The 22,325-nt window shown below is 41.5% G+C and overlaps 1 protein-coding gene across 2 annotated transcripts in view; it reads left to right on the forward strand.

The window, feature by feature from the left end:
- Positions 1-21,672, forward strand: part of Ap1s3 (adaptor related protein complex 1 subunit sigma 3) — a 104,427-nt gene extending 82,755 nt beyond the window's left edge. Inside the window, exons 5-6 of one of the 2 annotated variants that reach the window (XM_037210238.1) lie at positions 18,867-18,979; positions 21,420-21,672. In XM_037210238.1, coding sequence (XP_037066133.1) covers positions 18,867-18,979; positions 21,420-21,492 — 186 coding nt within the window. In that variant the 3' untranslated portion in view covers positions 21,493-21,672. Of the gene's footprint in view, positions 1-18,866; positions 18,980-21,419 lie in introns of those variants that run through there. The other variant, XR_005092653.1, reaches the window with a different exon arrangement.
- The last annotated feature ends 653 nt before the right edge of the window (positions 21,673-22,325 follow it).

The following is a 22,325-nucleotide window of genomic DNA, read 5'->3' on the forward strand; positions in this document are numbered from 1 at the left end:
AAAATGATTTTATTTTATGTACATTGATCTTTTGCCTGCACATGTCTGTGTGAGGGTGTTGGACACCCTGGAACAGGAATTACAGACAGTTGTGAGCCGCCATGTGGGTGCTGGGAGTTGAACCTGCGTCTCCAGGAAGAGCAGTCAGTGCTCTTAACCACGGAGCCATCTCTCCAGCCTGGCTTTGAATTTTCTGTAGACCTTTGGATTTTGCCAATTTCTCAGTTTATATTTTATTTTTTTATTTAACAAAACTGGGAAATAAGTCTCCTTTCTTCTATTTTTTTTAGGCAATTGAAATAAGGAAATCTTGTAAGAACTTGGTTCATGTGTGGCAATTAGAGAGTGCCCAATAAATGTCGGCCAAACTCATAAACTCATTTATTGGCCCTCAAGCGGTCGAGACTGAGCTGATACATTGACGATACACTCTTTCTGAGACATACATGTGACAGAGGAGTCAATAGGTCCAGGAGAGCGGTGAGTAAGTTGATGATAAATGTGTTGGAGAGCTGGGCCAAAGAAACAGCTAAGTAAATGGCTGAATTCTTGGCTCCCGGTGTTTGTGAAAATGGACATGTGCATTCCTAGCCTAGCCAAGAATGTACTTAGGATGGACGTTGAAATATGAGGAGGAGGACAGGAGAACACTGCTGTGGCATTCAGGAACTGCAAAGTCTCAACAGAGGCTCCTGCATAGGGCTGCTCTTGGGACATGAGGCTGAAATGGGAAAGTATGTTAGGATATAGCTTCCAGGTACTTAGGCCAAGCCAGTACAACTGTACGGAACACACCTGTCACCCTTGGCATCCTTGAACACCCCCTTAGGAGCATTTCTGCTTGGATTTACCTTCTCTTCTGCAAAGGGCCTCTTCATGCTTGCTGCCCCAGAGATTCCCCTGTCTTGATGCAAAGCAACTTGTTTCTTATCTGGCAAATCCAGGCAAGCAACGCTGCTCTAGTCAGACCTTGTCTTTCTGTCTAGGCCCTTTCCACAGGCAAAAAAACAAAAAACAAAAACAAAAACAACAAAAAACAAAACAAAAAAACCCAACAACAACACAAAAACCATGGGTATGGAGAGGTCCACAGATCTATAATCCCATGGTTCTGAGATTTTCTTAAGCCAAGATTAAGCTTGCTTGTACTGCCTGCATTTAACCCCTGGCTGTATTTTCCCTCTTCTTCACTGTTTTTCTTGTCTATGGCATCTAGTCCCTGAGTTCTAATCTTGCTTCTTGCTTGCTTTCTCCTCATAGTTCCATGTCCCTCAAATACCTTCCTTAGGATTTGGCCTCTTGGATGTAGCCTCAGATTCCACTCTTCTGAACTCCACCCTGGAGACTGGATCTTGTCATACCCATTCACCTTCACGTCCCCCCAAGGAGGGCTAATGTGTTAATGGCTAATTCTCCTGATCATTTATACAGGGTCCTTCAGTTACAATGCTTTGAAACCCAACGATTTTGCAAGATATGAAGCATCAAGCCATTGCAGAAGGCATTTAAAGAAAGAAGAGTCCTGTGCCAAACAACCACAATAACAACCAAAAAATACCTGAGATATATTTAAGAACTCTGCACCATACCTAATATCCCATTACTCCTTCTGGAAACCTCTATTGTGGAGACCTTTCTACTAAGTGTTGTCCACTGGTTCATCAGTTTTAATGAGCTACCAAGGGCAGGAGTTTATTTTTATTTGTGTGTGTGTCTTTAGGAAGAATTTGATAATGAGAAGGCTAATGTTAAACCTTTTTGTCTCAATCCATGTCTCCAGGAGGCCTTCTTTGATCGGAGTCAGCACGGCTCAGTGGCTATACAGCCAGAGTGCCTCTTCACCAGCGACTGTGGCCTACAGCTCAGGGCTCACACCTGCCTAGGTTCATGTACTCCTCCTTGACTATATATTCCTTGAAATCAAGGACTTTCTATTTTATCCCACAGATTATAGTACAAATGTTAGTTCATGGTGACTAGACATTTTCTGAAGGTACGAGTATTTATTCCAGAAAGCTGGTCCATTCTGGAATGAATGACTTTTGCTACTACCAATGATGGAAAGACAGAGACAAATCCCCAAGTGGAGACTAAGATGCATGAATGCTCATTTGCTTTGTTTGTACAGGTTCTCTTTTATGAAAATCAAAATGTTTACATTTGGTAGCTAACTGTTCCTAAAGGATTTCAAATTGTCCCGGGAGAGGGACTGATGCAGAGACGTGAGCGTGACTGATGTTGATGTGTGACTATGTGCCTTAGCAGCCTGCCCACAGGGTATATCTGGCTCCTCACAGTTGCTGTGTTGATGGTGTGAACGTGAATCCAAAGGGCTAAATATAGTGTCAAGAGCCTCGGGCAATTTATAGGAGCCAAGACCAGAAGTTTATCTCAGTCTTTCTATCAGGCTCTCAGGTCAGGCCATCCTGCTTGTATTGGCTTCTTGGATCTCACTGTATCCAGAAGAACAGAAGCAAGGATTGTTTTATTAAAAACATCTTTTTGAAGTCACAAGGTGCCTCTATCCATGGCATCTGCGGCAGAGCATATCCCGAGGGGATTTTATGTGCACTTTTCTTCTTATTCCCTTTCTTCTTGTGTTCCTCCTCTTCCTTCCTCTTTCTGCCTTTTTTTTTCTTTTTTTTAATAAGCTGCAGACTGACTTCCCAGTGAGGGAAGGTAAGAGCAGTAGGACCGTAATTTGATCACATGAGAGTGTCATTGCCGTCTGGGTCAAACCGGAAGTCAGTCCCTGTTCCTGTGGGCAAAAATTTCCAAGGAAGATGAGGGTGCCTATGAGGGGTCTAAAACTTTGTCTAGTTTCCACAAGAGATGGGGATCATGGTGTTAAGACGTAATCTGTGCTGTTGCTTTCTGGGTAGAAAGGTCTGAAATCTCTGCAGGAATGAGTGACTAATGAGCTCATAAATTATTCATAACTGTCCACACTTGCCATTCTCCTGGTGCATGCCTGGGAATGAGTGTAATTAAAGGAATTGAAACTAGAACCCTACTCCCATGAGTAGCGTCTGGCGAGAGGAGGGGATGTCATCTACTGATGGGCTCAGTACAGTGTCTGGCCCACGACGCCACTCAGGAGATGCTAGTTGAGGCTGTGTTTTGCTGGTTAGCTATGATCACTATGGCTATGATTTATTGCACTCTTTCCATGCACTGGGCTCTATGGTAGCTGCTTTGTATCTCTTTAAAAAATGTTTAGGGTTTATTTTTCTTCATGTGTATGTAGGAGTATATGAAGACCCGTGTGTTTGTATCCTTGGAGACCGAAAGAGGGCATTGGATCCACTGGAGCTGGAGTTAGAGAAAATTGTGAGTTGCCAGGTGTGGGTGCTGGGAACTGAACTCAGGTCCTCTGAAACAGTAGCAAGTGCTCTTAGCCACTGGGCCATCCTTCCAGCTTTGTGTTGTATTTCAAATGCATTGAATTTCCACAGTAATGTTGTTTCTTTCGTTTTGCATTTGAAGAAACTGACTTGGAGGGCTCAGAATGCATGGCCAGAAAGGGATAAAGCCACGCTGGTCTCAGTAGAATCACCAATAAGTCACTTGGAGTTGGCTCTGGGAAATGTCTAAGAAGAAGAATTATTGAGTAACTATCAAGTGGGAAAGACATCTGTACAAAATGATTATTGGATAGAGTTGGAAATTGAAAAAGAAAAAAAAATAGAAAAAAGAAGAACTTTCCTTGATTCCATTAATCCCACCATAATAAGGTTTGAGTTATAGTTTTAACAGTATCTCTAAGCTAATTCTAAAAATGCATATTGAGTTCCTTCTCAGAATGATAAGGCTGATTCTAGCGTACTACATAGACACATGTATGAGTCTTTTAAGTTTTATTTTTTTTCTTCCCAAAAGAACCTCAAATGCTTAGAAGATTTGGATCATGGTGAAATTTAGTGTCCACATTTATCTTGCCCATTTGCCATTTAGAGAGGTAAAAATTCATGGTTGAGACTGCTTGTGAATTATCAGAAAAGTAATCAGATGGAGGCTCCTATAATAACATCTATCCAGATGTGATATCTTTACTGAGGCAAACTTGTAGTTCTCAGTATTTAGCATGAAGTAGTCAGCCTGACAAATGCAGGTTCTCTCTTCTGATTGGCAAGCCTTGCCAGAGGCAGTTTGCTGTTTACCTGACAGGCCCAAGAGCGTACCTTCAAGGTGTGGGCTCAGGGCTGTGTCAACTCTTCTACTTTCTGCCACAATGTAGTGGCAGTGCTCTTGATTATACTGTCATTCTGAAGAACAGCACATGAGCTCCCAGCTTTGATGACATTGTGCTGGATGGACGTGGCTGAGCAGGAAATGGCAAACACTTCCGATGTCTTCTATAACAAAGCTATGTGTGAGCCGGAGCTAGAGAGAATTTCAATTCCTGATTTCAGTTGCTATGCCAGCCAAGATCGTGTCATGAACACAGATGTCAGTCACGCTAGCAGATGGAATTTCACAGAAAGGATGGCTAAGAGAAAGGAGACTGAGAAAAGTGAAGGGGCAATACAGGTGTGCCACAGAGGCAGTAATTGCAGGGAGCAAAGAAAAGAAAGGAAGGAAGGAAGGAAAGAAGGAAGGAAGGAAGGAAGGAAGAAAAGAAAGAAAGAAAGAAAGGAAGGGAGGGAGGGAGGAAGGAAGGAAGAAAAAAAGGAAGAAAGAAAGGCAGTTGGGATGGTTAGGCTTGAGAATATAGAATGGTGATCTTCTAGATGCTGGCCTGGACCTCTGAGGATATTCATGTTGTAGAATATTATTTTAAGATGTGTTACATTTGTTTATGCTGTGGAACATTTGTTTTAATGATGCAAAGATGTGTTGCGTTCTTTTATGTTACATTTGTTTAACTCTGTGAAGCTATGTTGCTGAGCCTGTTTAAAACACCTGACTGATCTGATAAAGAGCTGAACAGCCAATAGCAAGACAGGAAAAAGAATAGGTGGGGTGTAGGGGACCTGCCCCCACCTTTCCCTGGGTACTATTAAGGAGTGAGGGATAAGAGATTTAGATAGAAGGATAGAGGGGAGAGAAACAGATAGAAACACAGGATAGACTCGGGAGAGCCTGGATCCTTATCCAGAACTTTATTCAACAGGGCTTTTTTATAACAATGCCAAGGGGCGAGCCAAAAGACCTCCCCCTTGCTAAGTATAGACCCTTCCAAACACCTGTTACCCAGGCCCATGGTCCAATCATCCTCTTATGCAGCCCTGCTGGGTAAAGCAAGCTCAGATCTCACCAGGAAACCTCCATGGGCTCCCACAGCAGGGCTGGCAGACAGAGAGAATAAGTAAGAGGAGAAATCTGGAAGAACAGAAATCAAGGAGCAAGAACAAGGAGAGGAAGACTCCAGGGGCCAGTCACCTGACCACATAGCCAGCCATGGAGTCAGAGTGAAAGTAAGATACACAGAAGTAGGAAAAGGAAAAAGCTCAGAGGCAAAAGGTAGATGGAATAAAAACTGGCAAGAGCGGGGGGGGGGGGGGCGGGGGGCGGGGGGGGGGGGGGCAGCGGGGGGCGCACGCTTATCCAGACTCGGGAGGCAGAGCAGGCGGATCGCTGTGAGTTCGAGCAGCTGGCTACAAGTGAGCTCCAGGAAAGGCGCAAAACTACACAGAGAAACCTGTCTCGAAAAAAAAAACAAAATCAAAAACAAACAAACAAAAAACTGGCAAGAAATTAGCCAAGCTACGGCCAGGCATTTATAAGAAAGAATAAGTTTCCTTATGTATTTATGTGGGAATTGAGTGGTGCCCCCCCCCCCAAAAAAAAGAGTAAAGAGTAAAAACAACCAACCATATATTCAGGACTTAGAGGAGAGTTGGTAGACCTCAAAAAGAGGAGACTGAGAGAAAACACAATGGGGTTAAGGGTGCTGGACACATGCTAGGCCCAACAAAAGAAGGTTCATTCTAGGCTGGAGGGACATCAGTGAATTAACATTATCTTGAGAAATGCATTTGACTTGGTTTATTTTAGGAATGGCATAGGGAAGTACATATAAGCAGTAGACTGGTAGAAACTCAGTTGCTGATTCCTGGAGTTGAGAGGTCATGATACTCAGGGTCCAATACACACTGGAAAGTGGAAGGCAGCATTTCAGCCAGGTAGAACATAGTTTAAACCTCAGCCTTCTCCCGAGTGGTTATTACCAGACCTCTCAAATCAGAGAAAAACTATTACCAGAGTTGTTAGGGTCAGGGTGGATCCCAGGAGCACCTGATCATGCTAACTCATTCCTTTGTCCTAGGAGAAAAGAGTGAAAAGCAAATGGATGAGATTTATTCAAAGTGGGCACATTGGGAAGAGAGAGAATGAGGTCAAGTGATGCTCCTCGTCCCTCTTTGGGATCCTGACATGAAGTTTAGGTGCAAATAGAAGCAAGAAATGATGTGTAAGTAAGCAGCCCCGGTCAAGGTGTGGTCTTGCCCATCGCTAACCCACCATTGTTTCAGCTCTAGTGTCTTCGGCAAGGGGGTCTGATGAGTTGTTAGAATGGTGTGAAATCCCTTTAAGCTCTCCTGGCTGCACCAGGTTTCAACCTTTTCCTTCTCCCAGCATGAGATTTCTGGGGAAATCCCAATTACTTGGGGTCCATTGCTTCAATAGCCAAAGGGAGGGCATGGGTCTCTAGAATATTTTCATTCCCTTCAGGACAGTTACACTGTGGTATTGAAAGACCCTAACCCTTCAGGTTTATACTCCCCAAAGCCCCAGGTGAATAAGGAACTAAAATGAAAACTAGTTCCAAGGGCAACCTGACTCAGCCATTATTCAACCACCCCTGCCACAATGTAACAATGTAAAGAGATCTCTGTTAAGAGATGCGCTCAACTGTGACTGGGATAATTGCAAGTGTTCCAGGAAGGACCACTGTGACCTTTGTGTAAACTCTACTCCCCGCCCTGATTAACCCCCCCCCACTTGAGGTTTTGGGAAAAATGTGCATGCGGACGTGACTGTACCCACCCTGTGATCAGGCCATGATCTTATGAAATTAGCCTCTAGACATAAATCAATCGAAATGAAATTGTATGGGAATTGTAATCTTATGGCTTTTGTGGGTTTTTCCTTTAAAAGTACCCATGTGATTGCAATAGACGCGACTCTTGCTCTCTGGAGCTGAGTTAGCCCGACTGTACAGCCGCAACAATAAACCTCTTGCTGTTGCATCAACTGGACCAGAGTCTGGGTTCTTGGGGCGCCCACCTGAGAAGGTAGTACCCTGGGTATTACCTATCAGTATCACTCAAGTTTTTTAACCCTTTGTACCACAGTTTCCTTGTTATTGGGATTACCACCACCATCACATATTGAAGTGTATACAGTAAAAATTAAATTTTGGCCCAACATTAATCTGTGCTTCATTTGGCAATTTTCTATTCCCAAATAATAATTCTTCATCACAGTAATCACGAACTGCTTCCTATTCCTGATGTGGAATAATTGTTGATGATTTTACTCCCACTTTTTGGTCCAGTAGCTGCCAGGAGCTTGAGTTTGTTTAGTGTAAACTCCAGAAACTACCCTTCCAACTGGGGAGTGGTGGCACACACCTTTAACCCAACATCTGAGAGGCAGAGGCAGGCGGATCTCTGTGAATTCAAGGCCAGCCTGGGCTACAGAGTGAGTTCCAGGAAAGGCGCCAAAGCTACACAGAGAATCCCTGTCTTGAAAAACAACAACAACAACAAAAAGAATCAGAAACCACCTTTCCACTGCTGTTGCTAAGTAAGTTCTCTACCATTGAGCAGTAGCCCTGACTCCTGTCTACTTTTCATTTTGATATAGAGTCTCACTTAGTTGCTCAGGTTGGCCTTGAACTCCTTAGCTCAAGAAAGCCTCTCAATCCTCTTGCCTTAGTCTTCTGAAGAGATAGGATTACAGGCATTCACCACCAGGCCTGATCTGCTTCTCTCTCTCTCTCTCTCTCTCTCTCTCTAAGTGCACACTCAGATTTGAGAGATTCCAAGCTGAATAGTTAAGAGATTTGGAGGGAGAGCTATCAGGCAGATAATGGAGATCTTCTCCAAGATGAAAACAGGCAGTCTCCATAAGAGGGAAAAGAAAAATGGACAAATAAACAAACAGGCAAAGACAACAAGGAATGCTCCTTAAAAACAAAAGATCAAGACAAGGGATTGAGAAGATAGATTTATATACCCCCTCTTCCCCACCCCCACCCCTGCCCCCCCAAAAAAGAAAGAGGAATTTATCATCATAGTCCCAGGTACTTTCTGAAGAACTGTAATTCTGATTCCTGTATTCAGAGTTGTATCCCTCTAGGGAAGGAAGGGTCCATTTCTCATTTCTAAAGCCCATCCAATAGATCTGCTTTACTCTACTCAGTATTTGTTGGGCATCTTCCCACCGACCCCCATTCTAATTTGCTTTCCTTAGAAGAATTACATGCTAGGAAAGAAGTGCCCTTGGCTGCTGTGATGCTTCAGGGGTCAGGCCTCTTCTCAGAACTAGGAAAACTGGGCTGTTTCCTGTTGGCCATCGGGCATGTGCCCTTGGATGGTAACGATACTTTGAGGTCTAATTTGGGCCAGGACTAACATTAAACTAATCATGCCTAATGAGGACACCAGTGGTAAGTATGTAGATATATGTTAAGAGCATCTAAAAGACATAAGCAGCTTATCTTACCTGTCTCAATATCTGAAATGATCCCGAAATTTATACAATTAGCAGGGACAATCATTGACATATGATGGTTCAATTTGTGCTTTTTTAAAAAACTTGTTCCAAAGCAGGATACACTGAGCAGATGCTGCATTTTTAAGTGTCTCTTCTATTAGGTTAGCAGCCTGTGGCACAGGAGACTCTGTTCCAATGTTGAGCAGGGCGCACTGTGCCACAGCTCCCAGCTAGGTGATCAAGAGAGCCAGCAATCAGCACCCTGCAGAGTACAGCTGTTAGACATATTAATACACGTTCAAATTCATGATCTTCTCAACCATGGGTTTCCTGAGATATAAACCCCCTCATAAACTGAGACACATCTGTGGTTCCAGAAACTACTGTAATGAAAGCCCAGCCATGCCAAGACACTCTTATGAGTCAACCTACTGAGCAGGGCATGAAGATGGGCTTCTCAATAGCAGAAGATAAAGCAAAGATTAAAGGGCCAATAAAGTGTATTTCTCTCAAGAACCACAAAACAAATTATAAGTAGTTGTGCTAGCCAAGACTTTGTGTTCTTGTCACAAAATACCTGACGCCAGTTTCAAAGAATAGAGTTTTATTTGACTCACAGTTTCAGCGCATGGTTGGTCATATGGCTCCATCATTTCAGCTGTGCTGAGGTAGAGGAGGATGTGAGTAGGCATGTGCTAATCTTGAGATTCACCGCTGGAGAAAATCCAATTCCGCCATTTTGAGCCGTTTGAAGCACACTTTATTAAAATATTAAATACCAACCAAGATGGACTTTGGTCAGGACCACTCCCTGGAACTTCCAGTTGAGTGGCCCAGAGACACCTGCTGTAGAGCTATTTAAGGACAAACGCATACAGCCACTGTACTTTCCCAAGAGGCTTTGTTGTTATTTTCCAATAACTACAACTCCCAACATTCCAGGAAGTTACCTGTTACTTGGGCATTTGGGATTTACAGGTTAACTTAGGGTATTACACATGGAGGAGAAAACTCATAGACCTTTGGCAGCTTGGAAGCCAGGGTAGGGAAAATAAAATGTACTTTCAAGGATCCACACACCCCAGTGACCTCTTTGCTCTAGGTAGGCATTATCTCCTGAAGTTTCTAGAAACTGGGGACCAAACTTGGAATAATGAGACTGTGGAGGATATTTTAGTTCAGAAGAGTTGTCATCAAATATTTATATCACCTACCTATCATCTGTCTATCATCTATCTATCTATTTGTCATCTCTCTCTATCATCTATAATCTATCAATCTATCTATCTTCATCATCATTATCTATCAATCATCTATCTATCTATCTATCTATCTATCTATCTATCTATCTATCATCTATCTATCTATCTATCATCTATCTTATGAGTAAAAGAATGAAAGCAAAAGATTAGAGGCTGAAAAAGTTTATCGCTCTCAACATATATAATATATGTACATCTCTACACACATACACACACACACACACACACATATGTGGGGGTTTTATAGTAAAGGGAACTGTTGGGATGGAAGATTCCATCTGGAGGTCAGTTCCCCTGGAGTCTCAAAGTGGTATATGCAACAGGGGTTGGTGTTCTGCTCCTCTTACCAAGCCTTCTGGGGCCTCAAGAGCCCACAGGTATGACTAGTCAAGTCAGCTTTCCTGTCTGGACTTTCTCAGTCTTCCTGAGGCCTTTAGGTCATTAAACTTCAGTTATGATTGAGGTGTGGAATAAACGTTGCTGTGCCCCAAATGTGTATGTTGAAACCCTGCCCCCCAAGTGTGATGGTATTTGGAGATGAGGACTCAAGGGATGGTTATGTCAGGTAGGTTATGAGCTTAGCTTCAATGGAATGAGATGCTCTGTGTCTTCAAAACCAACCAACCAACCAACAAACAAAAAGATGCCAGGTGTGGTGGCCTGTGCTATAATCCCAGCACTTGGAGAAGGAGGCAATGGGCTCAAGAGGTTAAGGTCATTCTCTACTACATAGAGAGTTTGAGCCTAGCCTTGACTACTAGAGACTCCTTCAAAAATCAATAACAATGAAATGAATACAATAAGAGAGGAAAAGGGTTAAGAGACTAAAATGTTTGGTTGCTTCTCTTTCTCTCTTTAATGTGGAAGAAGGTAGCTATATGCCAACCAGAAAGAGGGCATTCACTGACACTTTGACACTGGATTTTCCCAGCCTCACAACTGCAGGATACAAGCAAGCATTATTGAGCCTAACCAGTGTATGATACTCATGGTACAACAGCTCAAAGAGACTATGACCTAAGTCATAAAACAACATGAGACACCCCAGGAAAGGAATGGAAAGCCTTCAACATTTTCCAGGGGAAAGAATTCCTAACAAAGACATGATGTAACACTTGACAGGAAGAAAGACTTCTGTTTCTGGTTTTCCAGTTAACTCGACAGTGAAGTCGAAGTTTCACAGCTGAAACTTTGAGTTGCAATCATCTTTGCCAGGCGGGGGAAGAGGAAGCAGTTCTGACCCCACAGGTCTCAGGAGGGCATTTGGGCCATTCTGCTGGCCTTCGACACTCTCTTCTTCCTCCTCCTCCTCCTCAGAAAGGAAGGAGGCTTTGACGTCAGAAGGGTGAGTCATCTTTCCTCCCTGCATCTCCAGCCTGGACTTGCAGGCTCTTGGTAACATTTTGTTAGTCATTCACACACACAAAAAAAGCATATTGCAGAAGCAGAAGGGAAATGCTCGGATGAGCAAGTGATTAAATTTCTATTTTCATGGCTGAGGACCTGCTGGCTTGCTCACAAAAGCAGCCTCATCCAGTATTAGGCACCCTAAGGGCACCCGGTAAATACTTACAGTCGGATGACAAAAGAATCTGCTGGGCCTTTGTAAATCTCGGGGCTGAAACTGAATTTTCCAAAATGATTATGTGGCCGGTAGAGACAGCTTTGTGCCTATTTACTCCTCTGTGCTGCCTCGGAATGTCACCTCGGATCGTCACCTCGGATCGATCTGATTTCATCTCAGGGCCCCACTGTCAAGAACATTCTCAAAGGAAATACGTCAGGACCTTTATCTGCAGGGACTCATGTGAGAGCCAATGGAAGGAAAGTTGAACTATGATCTAAGAATTATTCTCCACGTTCCTTCAGGAGGACGTCAGCAAGTCAGTCAATCTCTGCAAAGAACTTGTTAGAAAAAAGAATAAAAATACCTCCCTACCTGTCAGCCATAGAGGCAAGCAAGCCAAGAGAAAGAGGAGTCCTAACTAGATTTTGATTCTTCCAGCAGAAGCAATTCTCACTATGTTTTGTTACTACTGACTGACAGGGAATCTGAGATCTACCTCAGGCATGGACAGTTTATTAACCGCCGAAGCCTGGTACTATAGCCCAGTGTCTCGTCTTTACTCTATCTTCCTGGCTCTACATCTCATCTACATGCAGATGACACTTACATTTACTGTCTTTAGCTTTGGGTACAACCTCACATAGATGAGCTTGTGCTTTATGTTTTACTTGATGGTCTAATATAGCCAACCAAACCTCATCATCATCCCTGATAAACAACAACAACAACAAAACAAAAACTAAAAAATAGAAAAGTCAAAACTCATTCCTCTTTTAGGAGGAATCACCATTGGCAGCTATACAAGCCCAAAAGTCTAGGAGTAATTCTGCATTCCTCCGTTCTTCTCATTTAATTCAAATTCATTAGGAAGTTTTAAATTCTGGATCTATTCCCTTTTCTAGGCCCACTGCAAACACCCTGCTATAAACAAACAATGGCTATTTCTCATGGAATCCAGCAGTGAGTCTGACCTGTCTTCCAACTTCCACTATGTGTGTTTCCAAACACAAATTCAGGTAAAATCCTGGAAATATGAATCAGACACTGCTTACAGAAGAAGTTCCTGGCTGCCCAGTATCTCACTTTGATGTCATGCTCTTTACGAGTCCGGCCTATGCAATTTCACATTCCTGTTGTGATTGTTAGCTTCCTGTCATTTTAACATGCCCTGGAACCCACTGGGAAGAGTCTCAGTGAAGGATTGTCTACACTGGGTTGGTCTGTGGGCATGCTTGTGAGGAACTGTCCTAAGTTAATTGATGTGGAAAGACCCAGTCTACTCTGGGTGGCACCAATCCCTAGGCAAAGGTCCTGAATTGTGTTAAGAGTGAATTGAGCACAAGCAAGCAAATGAAAATATATGCATTCATTTTCTGCGACTAGTTGCTTCAGGCCCCTGCCACTGTGACTTTTCTGAAATGATAGACTATAACCTGGAATTGTGAGCTGAAATAAACCCTCTTTGCCCCTAAATTGATTTTTTTTAAATCAGGGAATTTTATCACAGCAATAGAAACAGAACTAGAACACCTCTTCTTACTCAAGTCTCTCTCAGTTCCTCCACTACACATGCCCATCTCATGCTACCCAATAACCCATCCAGCATGGCAGTTGCCGTTTTCTCTGCTGGAAGTCATTTCCCTTCCTCTTTTCTGTGGACTTGTCATCTCTAAGGTCGCTCCCCCTGAGGAGCCATGTCTGGATACCCGCTAGAAAGCAGCAACCCTTCTGCCTCTCTCCCTTTCCTCATGTATCATACCACTATATAATTCCTTTGTAAAATTAGTCACATGCTGAAATGATCCAGATTATGAATTTTCTTGTTTGTTACTTTTCTATCATCTCCCTTCCTTGTTCCAAGTAAGTTCTATGTGAATAAGGGCTTTGTCTGTTTCCAAAGGAGTACCGAATCCTGAAGGCATAGGCTTAATTCAAAGCCCAACCTTGGAAATTTCTAGTTATGTGACCCTGGGGAGTTTTCTTAATCTCTCTGTTCTCTAAATGTTCACTGGTAAAATCATGGCAGTAAACGTTCCTGCCAAAGTAAAAGTAGCTGTGAAAAGATCATTCTCCATGGGGCATCCCTAGCACAAAGACTGTTCTCAGGAAGCAGGGCTGGCTGTCATGCTGTTAACTGCTGACCCTGTTGAATAACTACTGCATGGCTGTGTTTATTCAAGGATCACTTCCATTGTTTTAGAAGAGCTTTTGGAATGTACCTCGGAAGGACTTCTCGCCTGGGGGCTGATGGAGCCATGGTGACATCCTTGGAAATTGGCAGGGAAGAGATGCAGCTGTGGAGAGAGATAGAGGACCATGGAATGGAAAGTCCTAACAACAGAAACCATAGTTTATTTTGTATTTATTTTGTGCTATATACCCAGGCTCATTTTTCTATTTTTTTTCTATCAAAATCACTGATTGATTTCATGGCAAGTTGTATCATGAAACGCTCCTTATGGTCATTCCTTACACCAATCTTCCTTATACTACAGAGCTGCCTGAGGTCATCCCTAAAGTGGATGCTCTTTATCTTCCACTCATATGCCTTCTTGGTACCCATAGGTCCTCAGCTCTCCATGCAAATACCGTCCATTCCCTTGTCTGACTCTACAGAATATTTCAGATGTCCATGTCACTTGAGCCCATCATCTTTCCTAGCCTTTCCTTGATGCATCATTATATGATTATTTTATGAGTCTGCTTTCCCAGTCAGGTGGCAAGTTGGGTGGAACCAGGCTCTACCTTGTTTTTCTCACTGTTGTATGGTGAGAAGCCACCAGAAAGCCTTCCCAGGGGGCAGCCAGCAAGAAACAAACGATTAAGTGGGTGTCAGTTCCTAAACAGAACAAAACTCCTAAACCAAACCTGACTGTCCTCCAGAAGTGGAGAAATGCAGAAGACATTTGATTTGAATCAAAAGCTTGTCCTTTTTATACACACTTTTTGCTTCCTTCCCATCTGAAATTAACTTGAGGTAATAACGCCAGATAAAATTTTTCTTTAGCTCTCAAAGAAAAGAGAAGTCAAATCAGGCATGGCATTGAGTGCAGTAGCACTAGTTTTCAAGAGGTTGAAGCAGGACTGTTATGAATTTGAGATCAGCTTGGACTACAGAGTGAGTCCTAGGGTGGCCTAAACTGAGTTAGAGCTAGATTTTATTTTTTTTTAAAGTTACATTTATATCAAAGAGAAATTGAAGTTTAAACTAGGAAATTGTTAAAGATAAAACCAAGATACTTAAATTTTTTTTATCATATTAAGAATATCTAGGGGGGGAAATGACTTTTATGTTTTGCAACTGAGCAGATGTAGGCCCATGGCTCCATGTGACCCCTGTAGAGACAACATCACTCAAAGGCAGACTTTATTCTCCTCAAAAATTTAAATTACAGTTCAAAGAATTTCTGCTGACACCATCAACCCTACAAAAGGAAAAAAAAGCCAGAGTAACTGGCATTATTTCTTAAGAGTCTGGCTCACCAACACAAAAATTCAAAACCATGAGAATTCAAAGTAAAAGGAACACTGAGAAGAAATATTTTCATGACCACTTGATGACAAAGCTCATTCAGCACCTTCTCATTTTCATAAAAATAAACATGACTTCATTTCAGCATGATCCACACTCATGTTGACAGCTCTTGATTATTCATGGCCACTTTTCCCCCACCAGGGCTTATTAAGAAACTAGCTGGGAGCCTGATGCAATTCAGAGAGAAAGTAATCATGCTCGGATGATAGAATCTTCAGATATGGCAAGAGAGAAAAATGAGTAGGAGGAGATATTGTTTTACCTACTGAATTGGTGGTTTCTGAGATGTGGGAATACTTCCGAGGGGAGAGGTCAGAGCTTGGAACGGAAGCTATGGAAGTTCACAAAAGGAACCATGACAGCTTTGAAGTCTAAGACAAATCACAAGACATTTGTTAAGCCTGCTATTTCAGGCATAATGTAATACCAAGTCTCTTGTCTGGAATTTGAGGATTTTTCCCTTGCTTTTGACAAATTAATATTTCAAGCAGGGATATGATTTTTTTTCACAAGGGAATATGAAAGGTATATTGACCATTTGGGACTAGATGTCAGAGCCATAAACTGAAATTACATTATTGATGAAGTTATGAGAAGGTCTCAGTATGAATTGGAGCATCAAAGAAAAACTTACAAAAAAAAATCTCTCTTCTGAATCAGTGTTCAACCTAAGAAATATGACTTATATGAAGGGAAGGAAGTGGAAGAGAATAATAATAATAATAAAAGTGAATATAAAGTGAGGATGTTCCAGACAGGAGAGGAATTGAATCACCTCGCCATCTTTTTTTGTCCTATAAGTTCTCTTTGTCATTCTTTTTATTTAATTTAAATGTCAATTTACACAGCAATTCAGGAGCTTGACTCATTCAACAGAAATTCATATCTGTTCTGAATCTACTTTGGTTAACTTTGCTAAAAGTTTTCCTAGGAAAATGTCCAATTTCTACCTGCTTTTTTAGAATGATATTCTGTAGAGGTCTACAGGGTAGTCTCATTAAAAAAAAAAAACATACACTTTAATGATTATTACCCTGTTACCAATCCTTTATATTTGTTTTCTCTGCTTTTCCCCACTGATTAAATGAGCCAGTGCTTTTTATTATGTTGTTACTTGATAAAGTACAACATCTTGTCTCAGTGCTTAGATCAAAATTCTTTTACTGTCTCCCTGATACACTTCTGCTTTTCTGTTTGTTATTTCTCACCTTCTACTATATTTCAGCATATTTTATTTTTGTTGTTTGGCTTTTGTAGTTGGGAGTTAAATCTTCTTATGTTCTTATTCTTTCCTTTTTTAAAAACTTTCGTTTTATTTATTCTTTGTGTCTTTCACATCATGCACCTTGATCCAATTCATTTCCTGTATCTGCCCTCTGCCCTTGCAGCGGCCCCGAAACAAGATAAAATTTAAGAGAAAAAAGAAAAAAAAGGGGGGGGGGGCAAGAAGAATCTCATCATGGAAGCTGTAGTGTGACATGGTGAGTCACGCAGTAAGCCCTTTTGTCCACATATCTTTAGTTGCAAGCGTTTATTGCAGCAAGTCTTTGGTCTGGTTCTAGGCCTCTGGTTTCTACTATAACATAGATGTTGGACCCTCACTGGGACTCCTCTTGGATATCCTGTTGTTGTCCTGTGTTGTGGAGATCCTGCAGCTTTGAATCTTCAGGACCAGTCCCTTCACATGCTCCAGCAGATCACAGATAGGGTGGATGTTGGGGTGGGCCAACCCATAACCCTGGTTCTGGGCCTGAGTAATTGCAGGGTAAGCCCGCCAGCGCTTCCTTGTCCTCACCACCAGGGTGAGCTCTCCTGCATTGCCCTGGCAAGTTTACTCCTTGCAGTGATGAGCAAGGGGCTGGTTCAGTTCTCCTGCTTTCTGTCCTCAGGATCAGATCTCCTACTTCTACCCTTCAGGGCCAGCTCTACTGTATTGCCCAGGGATGGCTTAGAGGCCACTCTCCTCAGTGCTGTAGCTGGTGAGGGCAGGGACAGCTCTCCCACTCATATGATCTCAGGGTCAGCTCTCCCACCTGCCTCAGGCATTGATGGGTATTTGGGGGGGAGGGATCTCTCTGCCCATGCTGCCACATGACAGATGAGTACCAGGGACAGCTCTTCCATGCTCACAACATCAGGGATGACTCTATTGTGCTGTCCCTGTGAGGTGCTGGGTCTGCTCTCCCAAAAATGTTGCAGCTGGTGGTCGGTAGGGGTAGCTCTCCCATCTGCCCTTCTAACCCCAGAGTCAGCTCTCCCACCTGCCTCAGGTATTGATAGGCAGCAGGGGGACCGGGGTCTTTCCTTTGTTTTAACAAACAATTTAAGACTATGAATTTCCCTCTGATAACAACTTTAAATATGTGCCATAGACTGAAATGTGTTTTCATGCTCACTCACCCTTACAGATTCTGTTATTTCAGGTGCACATTTCCTTTTTTCTTAATAATTGTTTGTCCAATGTTATGGCCATGCCACACTCAGTGCACCTGATCTTGTCTGAACTTGGAAGCAAGCAGTGTCAGGCCTGGTTAGTGGTTGGATGTGGGAAGTGCTTTTCTCTTTATAGGGAATCAGCCTAGGAGTCGATTGACAGATGAACGACCATAGTGCATGTACAAAATGAAAATTTTACAAAGAATATTTGAATCATGTCATTTGTAGGAAAATGATTGGAATTGGAGGTTATTATTTTAAGTGAAATTAGCTATACAAAGAGCAAAAAGTGTCATGGGAAAACTAAAAACTAAGGAGAACACCACCACCAAAACACAACAGGATGCCCTGAACACAGAAGATGCCTTCTGGGAAAATGGAAAATGATGGAGGTAGGGCAAGCTACAGATGGTATTTAGAGGAGTAGCTAGAGCCAAACATGACAAGTGCATATATGAAACCCATTATCTTATACAGTTAATATCACTAAGTAATAACAACAAATATTTAATTACGTTTTTTGATCTTAGCATTTTATACTTTTAGAGATACGGCATTTATTTAATATGTGCAATATGAGGTTTTGATATAAGTATATTTAATGCGATGTTTGCAGCAATCAAGCTATTAGCATATGTACCATCTGACATAGTTAACAATATTTACACCACATGGTGAGAAAAGCTGATATCTGCTCTAATAGATTTCAGTTCTAAAATATGTTACTCCTATCATCATATTGTGTGCTGGCTAGTTTTATGTCAACTTGACACAAGCTAGAGTCATCTGAGAGGAGCGAGCCCCAACTGAGAAAATGCCTCCATAAGATTGTGCTGTAGGCAAGCTTATAGGGTTTTTTCTTAATTAGTGATTGATGGGGGAAGGCCCAGCCCATTGTGCTTGGGGCCACCCCTGGGCTGATGGCCCTGGGTTTTATAAGAAAGCAAGCTAAACAAGCCATGAGGAGCAAGGCAGTAAGCAGCACTCCGCCATGCTCCCTGCATCAGCTTCTACCTCCATCCAGGTCCCTGCTCTGTTTGAGGTTCTGTTCTGACCTCCTTCAATGATAAACAGTTATCTGGAGCTGTTAGCCAAATAAACTCTTTCTTCCCCTAAGTTCCTTTTGGTCATGGTGTTTCATCATAGAAATAATGACCTAAGACATGCTGTATATTAGAGCTCAAGAACTTATTCATAAAGGAGAGCTTTTATCCCTTGGCCAATGTGACTCCATTTATTTTGTACTGATTTTATATTTCCAGAAAAGCTATAGACACAGTACAGATAATCATCATACAGTTTTCAACTATTTTTGTCTACTCCTGATATCTTATGTTATTATGTTATATCAGTCATAGGTAAGAATAAATGTGTTACTATGGGTTATTCTTCCTTTTTTATTTAGATTTCTTCAGCTGTCCCTATTCAAGTCCTTTTTCTGTACCAGAACCCAATCCAGGTCACCACATTGCATTTCATTGGCACATCTGTCCTCTGGTCTGTGACAGACAGTTATTGGTAAGTTTTTAAGATTTCAACAATCAGTAAAGAGCCTTATCCATAATTGGAGATTTGATTGGGTTGTCATTAGAGAGTGTTTGTTTTCTATTTTGTGTAACTTACTTTTTTCCCCCTTTGGCCTAATATAGAATCACTGTTGCATGTGCTCTGTGAGCACCCGGAAAGGAAATGTGTTCCCTATTATTAGGGCATAACATTCATTAACAATGCATGAGTTCTGTCTTCTTCATTATGGCATTGGGTCTTCTATACTTTACTGTCTCCTGTTGAGAGTGACGTGTTAACATTGCATATTACAATATGGTTCCTGGCATTTCTCTCAGTGCATAGATGCTCATAACCATTTGATTTTCATTTTGTATTGTTACTTTCAGCATTGAAAATCATCCTTCACTACATTTAATCACTCAAATTCCCTTTAGTCTGATATCAGATCACCAGATGTCATTTTATTACAATTTTCATTTTCTGTTTTACCTTCATTTTAAACTTTTCTGAATCATGTTCAATTTGGTAGTTCTTGTATACAGCAAAAAAAACAAAAACAAACAAAACCAACAAAAAACAAAAAAACAAACCAGGTCTTTCTTTGAGAGATTGAGCTATTTTTTCCTTAAGAGGTAATAAACCTCATTTGTATTTATTGACACAGCTATCACATTTGGTTTAATAATTTAATATTATTTATAGGCATTATGAGAGATATAATATATACATTTCTTATATGTTGTTTTCTTTGTTCTTAAAATATTTTTATTTTCATATTTTGGAACATATGTATTTAATTTCTAGTTTCTTACTTAATTTTTTGCTATCTAGTTTTTGAAGTTTTTTGTTTTGTTTTGTTTTTTCAAGACAGGGTGTCTCTGTGTTGTTTTGATACTTCATGCCATTTAAGAAAGTCTTGTTTTCTTTATTTTATTTAATTTTATTTATTTATTATGTATACAGTGTTCTGTCTGCATGTGTGCCTGCAGGCCAGAAGAGGGTACCAGACCTCACTGTGGATGGTTGTGAGCCACCATGTGGTTGCTGGAAATTGAACTCAGGACCTCTAGAAGAGCACCCAGTGATCTTAACCTCTGAGCCATCTCTCCAGCCCAGAATCCTGTTTTCTTAAGTAGATTTCAGTGGTGGAGTAAGATGGACAATCCCATAATATCCTTCTTTAATGAGCTTTCTGCAATGGGAAGTCACAGAGTTTAATGGGATTAATTTGGTGGACATGTTTAAGTTTCTGCACCAGCTGGCGTGGAATACCACAGGCAGAAACTTGAATCCTGCAAGTTTTGTGCAGAAGTGTGACTTGGTCAGTGGTGGTTTTGGCTGAGAAGTAGCTCTCCAGGGTGCTGGTTCCTGAGATGATAGATAGATGGGTTCAGCTGGATATTCTTGGACTCCCATGAGGAACAAAATTCTTGAGCTCTCTAGGATTTCCTAGGCCTGGCTGTGGGTCCCACTTACAATATGTACTAAAAGTGCATTCTGACTTAGGAAATGTAGGCTTCCCTGGGACTTAGCAGAGTGGAAGAAGGTTAAGTTAAAAGGTCAAAGCTACAACTTCTTGTTGTGGATGCAGCCTTTTGTCCTATAATTTTTCCCTTTTCCTTTTCCACCTTCACTTTCTATTTTATTTGGATTTAAGAACAATAGCTTTGCATTGGCGACACATTCTCTGGAGGAACCACGCACTAGCAGGCACTAGAGGGACCACGCTCAAATCACTAAAGACACAGCTTCAGACTCAGATGGGCAACTGCTGTTGATGATTCACCTTTTTATACTCATGTGCTACTTGAGTTGGGAGGCTGAATCAATCTTCTCAAGAGTATCTACTGCATAGATGAGCACTGGGTGGAGTAATTTAAGTGTTCAATATGAGTTATTGTAGGTGGGCTTTTCTGTCTAGACCACCGATCCGCTCTGTCATGCCAGCTGCTCCCCAAATAACCATGCAGAGACTTAATATTAATTATAGATGCTTGACCAATAGCTTAAGCTTGTTTTTAGCTAACTCTTATAACTTAACCTATTTCTATTAATTTACGTGCTGCCCTGAGGCTTGTTTACCTCAAGTACATACTTCCCATCCTGCTGGCTCTGCATTTCATGGTGTCTCTTCAGACTCTGCCCTTCCTTTTCCCAGAGTCCTCTGTGTCCTCCTGTCCCACCCAAGCCTCCTGCTTAGCTAATGGCTTTTTAGCTTTTTATTAAACCAATCCAAGCGACACTTCTTCACAGCATAAAAAGTGATTATTCCACAGCAAGATGTCATTAAGACATAGATAACATCTTCTCTACCTCTCTTTTTCTTATCTAGGTTCCAGGCTTCTTGGCTTTGTAAACTAGTTCGATTGAAAGGAGGGGCAAAGGAGAGAGGAGGTGGTAGAGACTTTACAGGGAAAACAATAACAAGGTGTGTCTTTCTAAAACACAGGACTGGACTCAGATCACCTTCAGGTTTGGAAGTCGAGACAAAGCAGATGGTAATGCTGTGGAATGGGTCGTAAGAAGAGGACCATCTTTGGAGACATGTGTGAAGAGGCTAATTGTTCACTGGTAGACACTTAGGGCATCGATGGGACATTCAGTACAAGTGTCAAGTCAGTGAACACAGGGTCAGGAAAATAATCTTATTTATTTATAAAAATTATTAAAGAAATGACTATGGTATGATTTTGATTATTTATTCTGGATATATATTCTCTTATTTTTTTCCCAAATAAAAGATTTACTTAATTTTACTTTATGTGTATGAAGGTTTTGCTGGCATGTATGCCTGTGTACCATGTGTGTGCCTGGTGCCCATGGAGGCCAGAAGTGGACATCGAATTCCTTGTGACGGGAGTTAAGAGATGGTTGTGAGCTGCCATGTAGTGCTGGGAATAAAACTCCAGTCCTCTGGAAAAGCAGACAGTGCTCGTCACCACTGAGCCATCTCTCTAGTCCACGACTCGTACATTTTTTTAAAAAAATTTGAGATTATAATATACTTAAACATTTCTCCCATCCCTTTCCCCCTTCAAACCCTCCCATGTACTCCTTCCTGCTCTCCTTCAAATCCATGGGCCTCTTTTTTTTTTTTTATTAATTGCTACTGTATGTGTACATCTTTTAGTAGCATATGATTTACTTATTTTTGATCACCAGTATTTGAGGCATTTTGAGCTAAATGTTTGAATTTATGCTTTTTTGCTTAGAGGATATTTTTGTTATAATTTTGAAATCAATATTCTTGTTGGTAGGGGTTTTCCGAAGAATTTGACCCTGATCTGAACATGTGTTGAATTGTTTTTTACTTTAAACATTGGCAAAGTTATTAAAACTATACTTCCCTGGAATT

The sequence above is a fragment of the Peromyscus leucopus genome, chromosome 13, assembly GCF_004664715.2.
Source record: "Peromyscus leucopus breed LL Stock chromosome 13, UCI_PerLeu_2.1, whole genome shotgun sequence".
NCBI lineage: Eukaryota > Metazoa > Chordata > Mammalia > Rodentia > Cricetidae > Peromyscus > Peromyscus leucopus.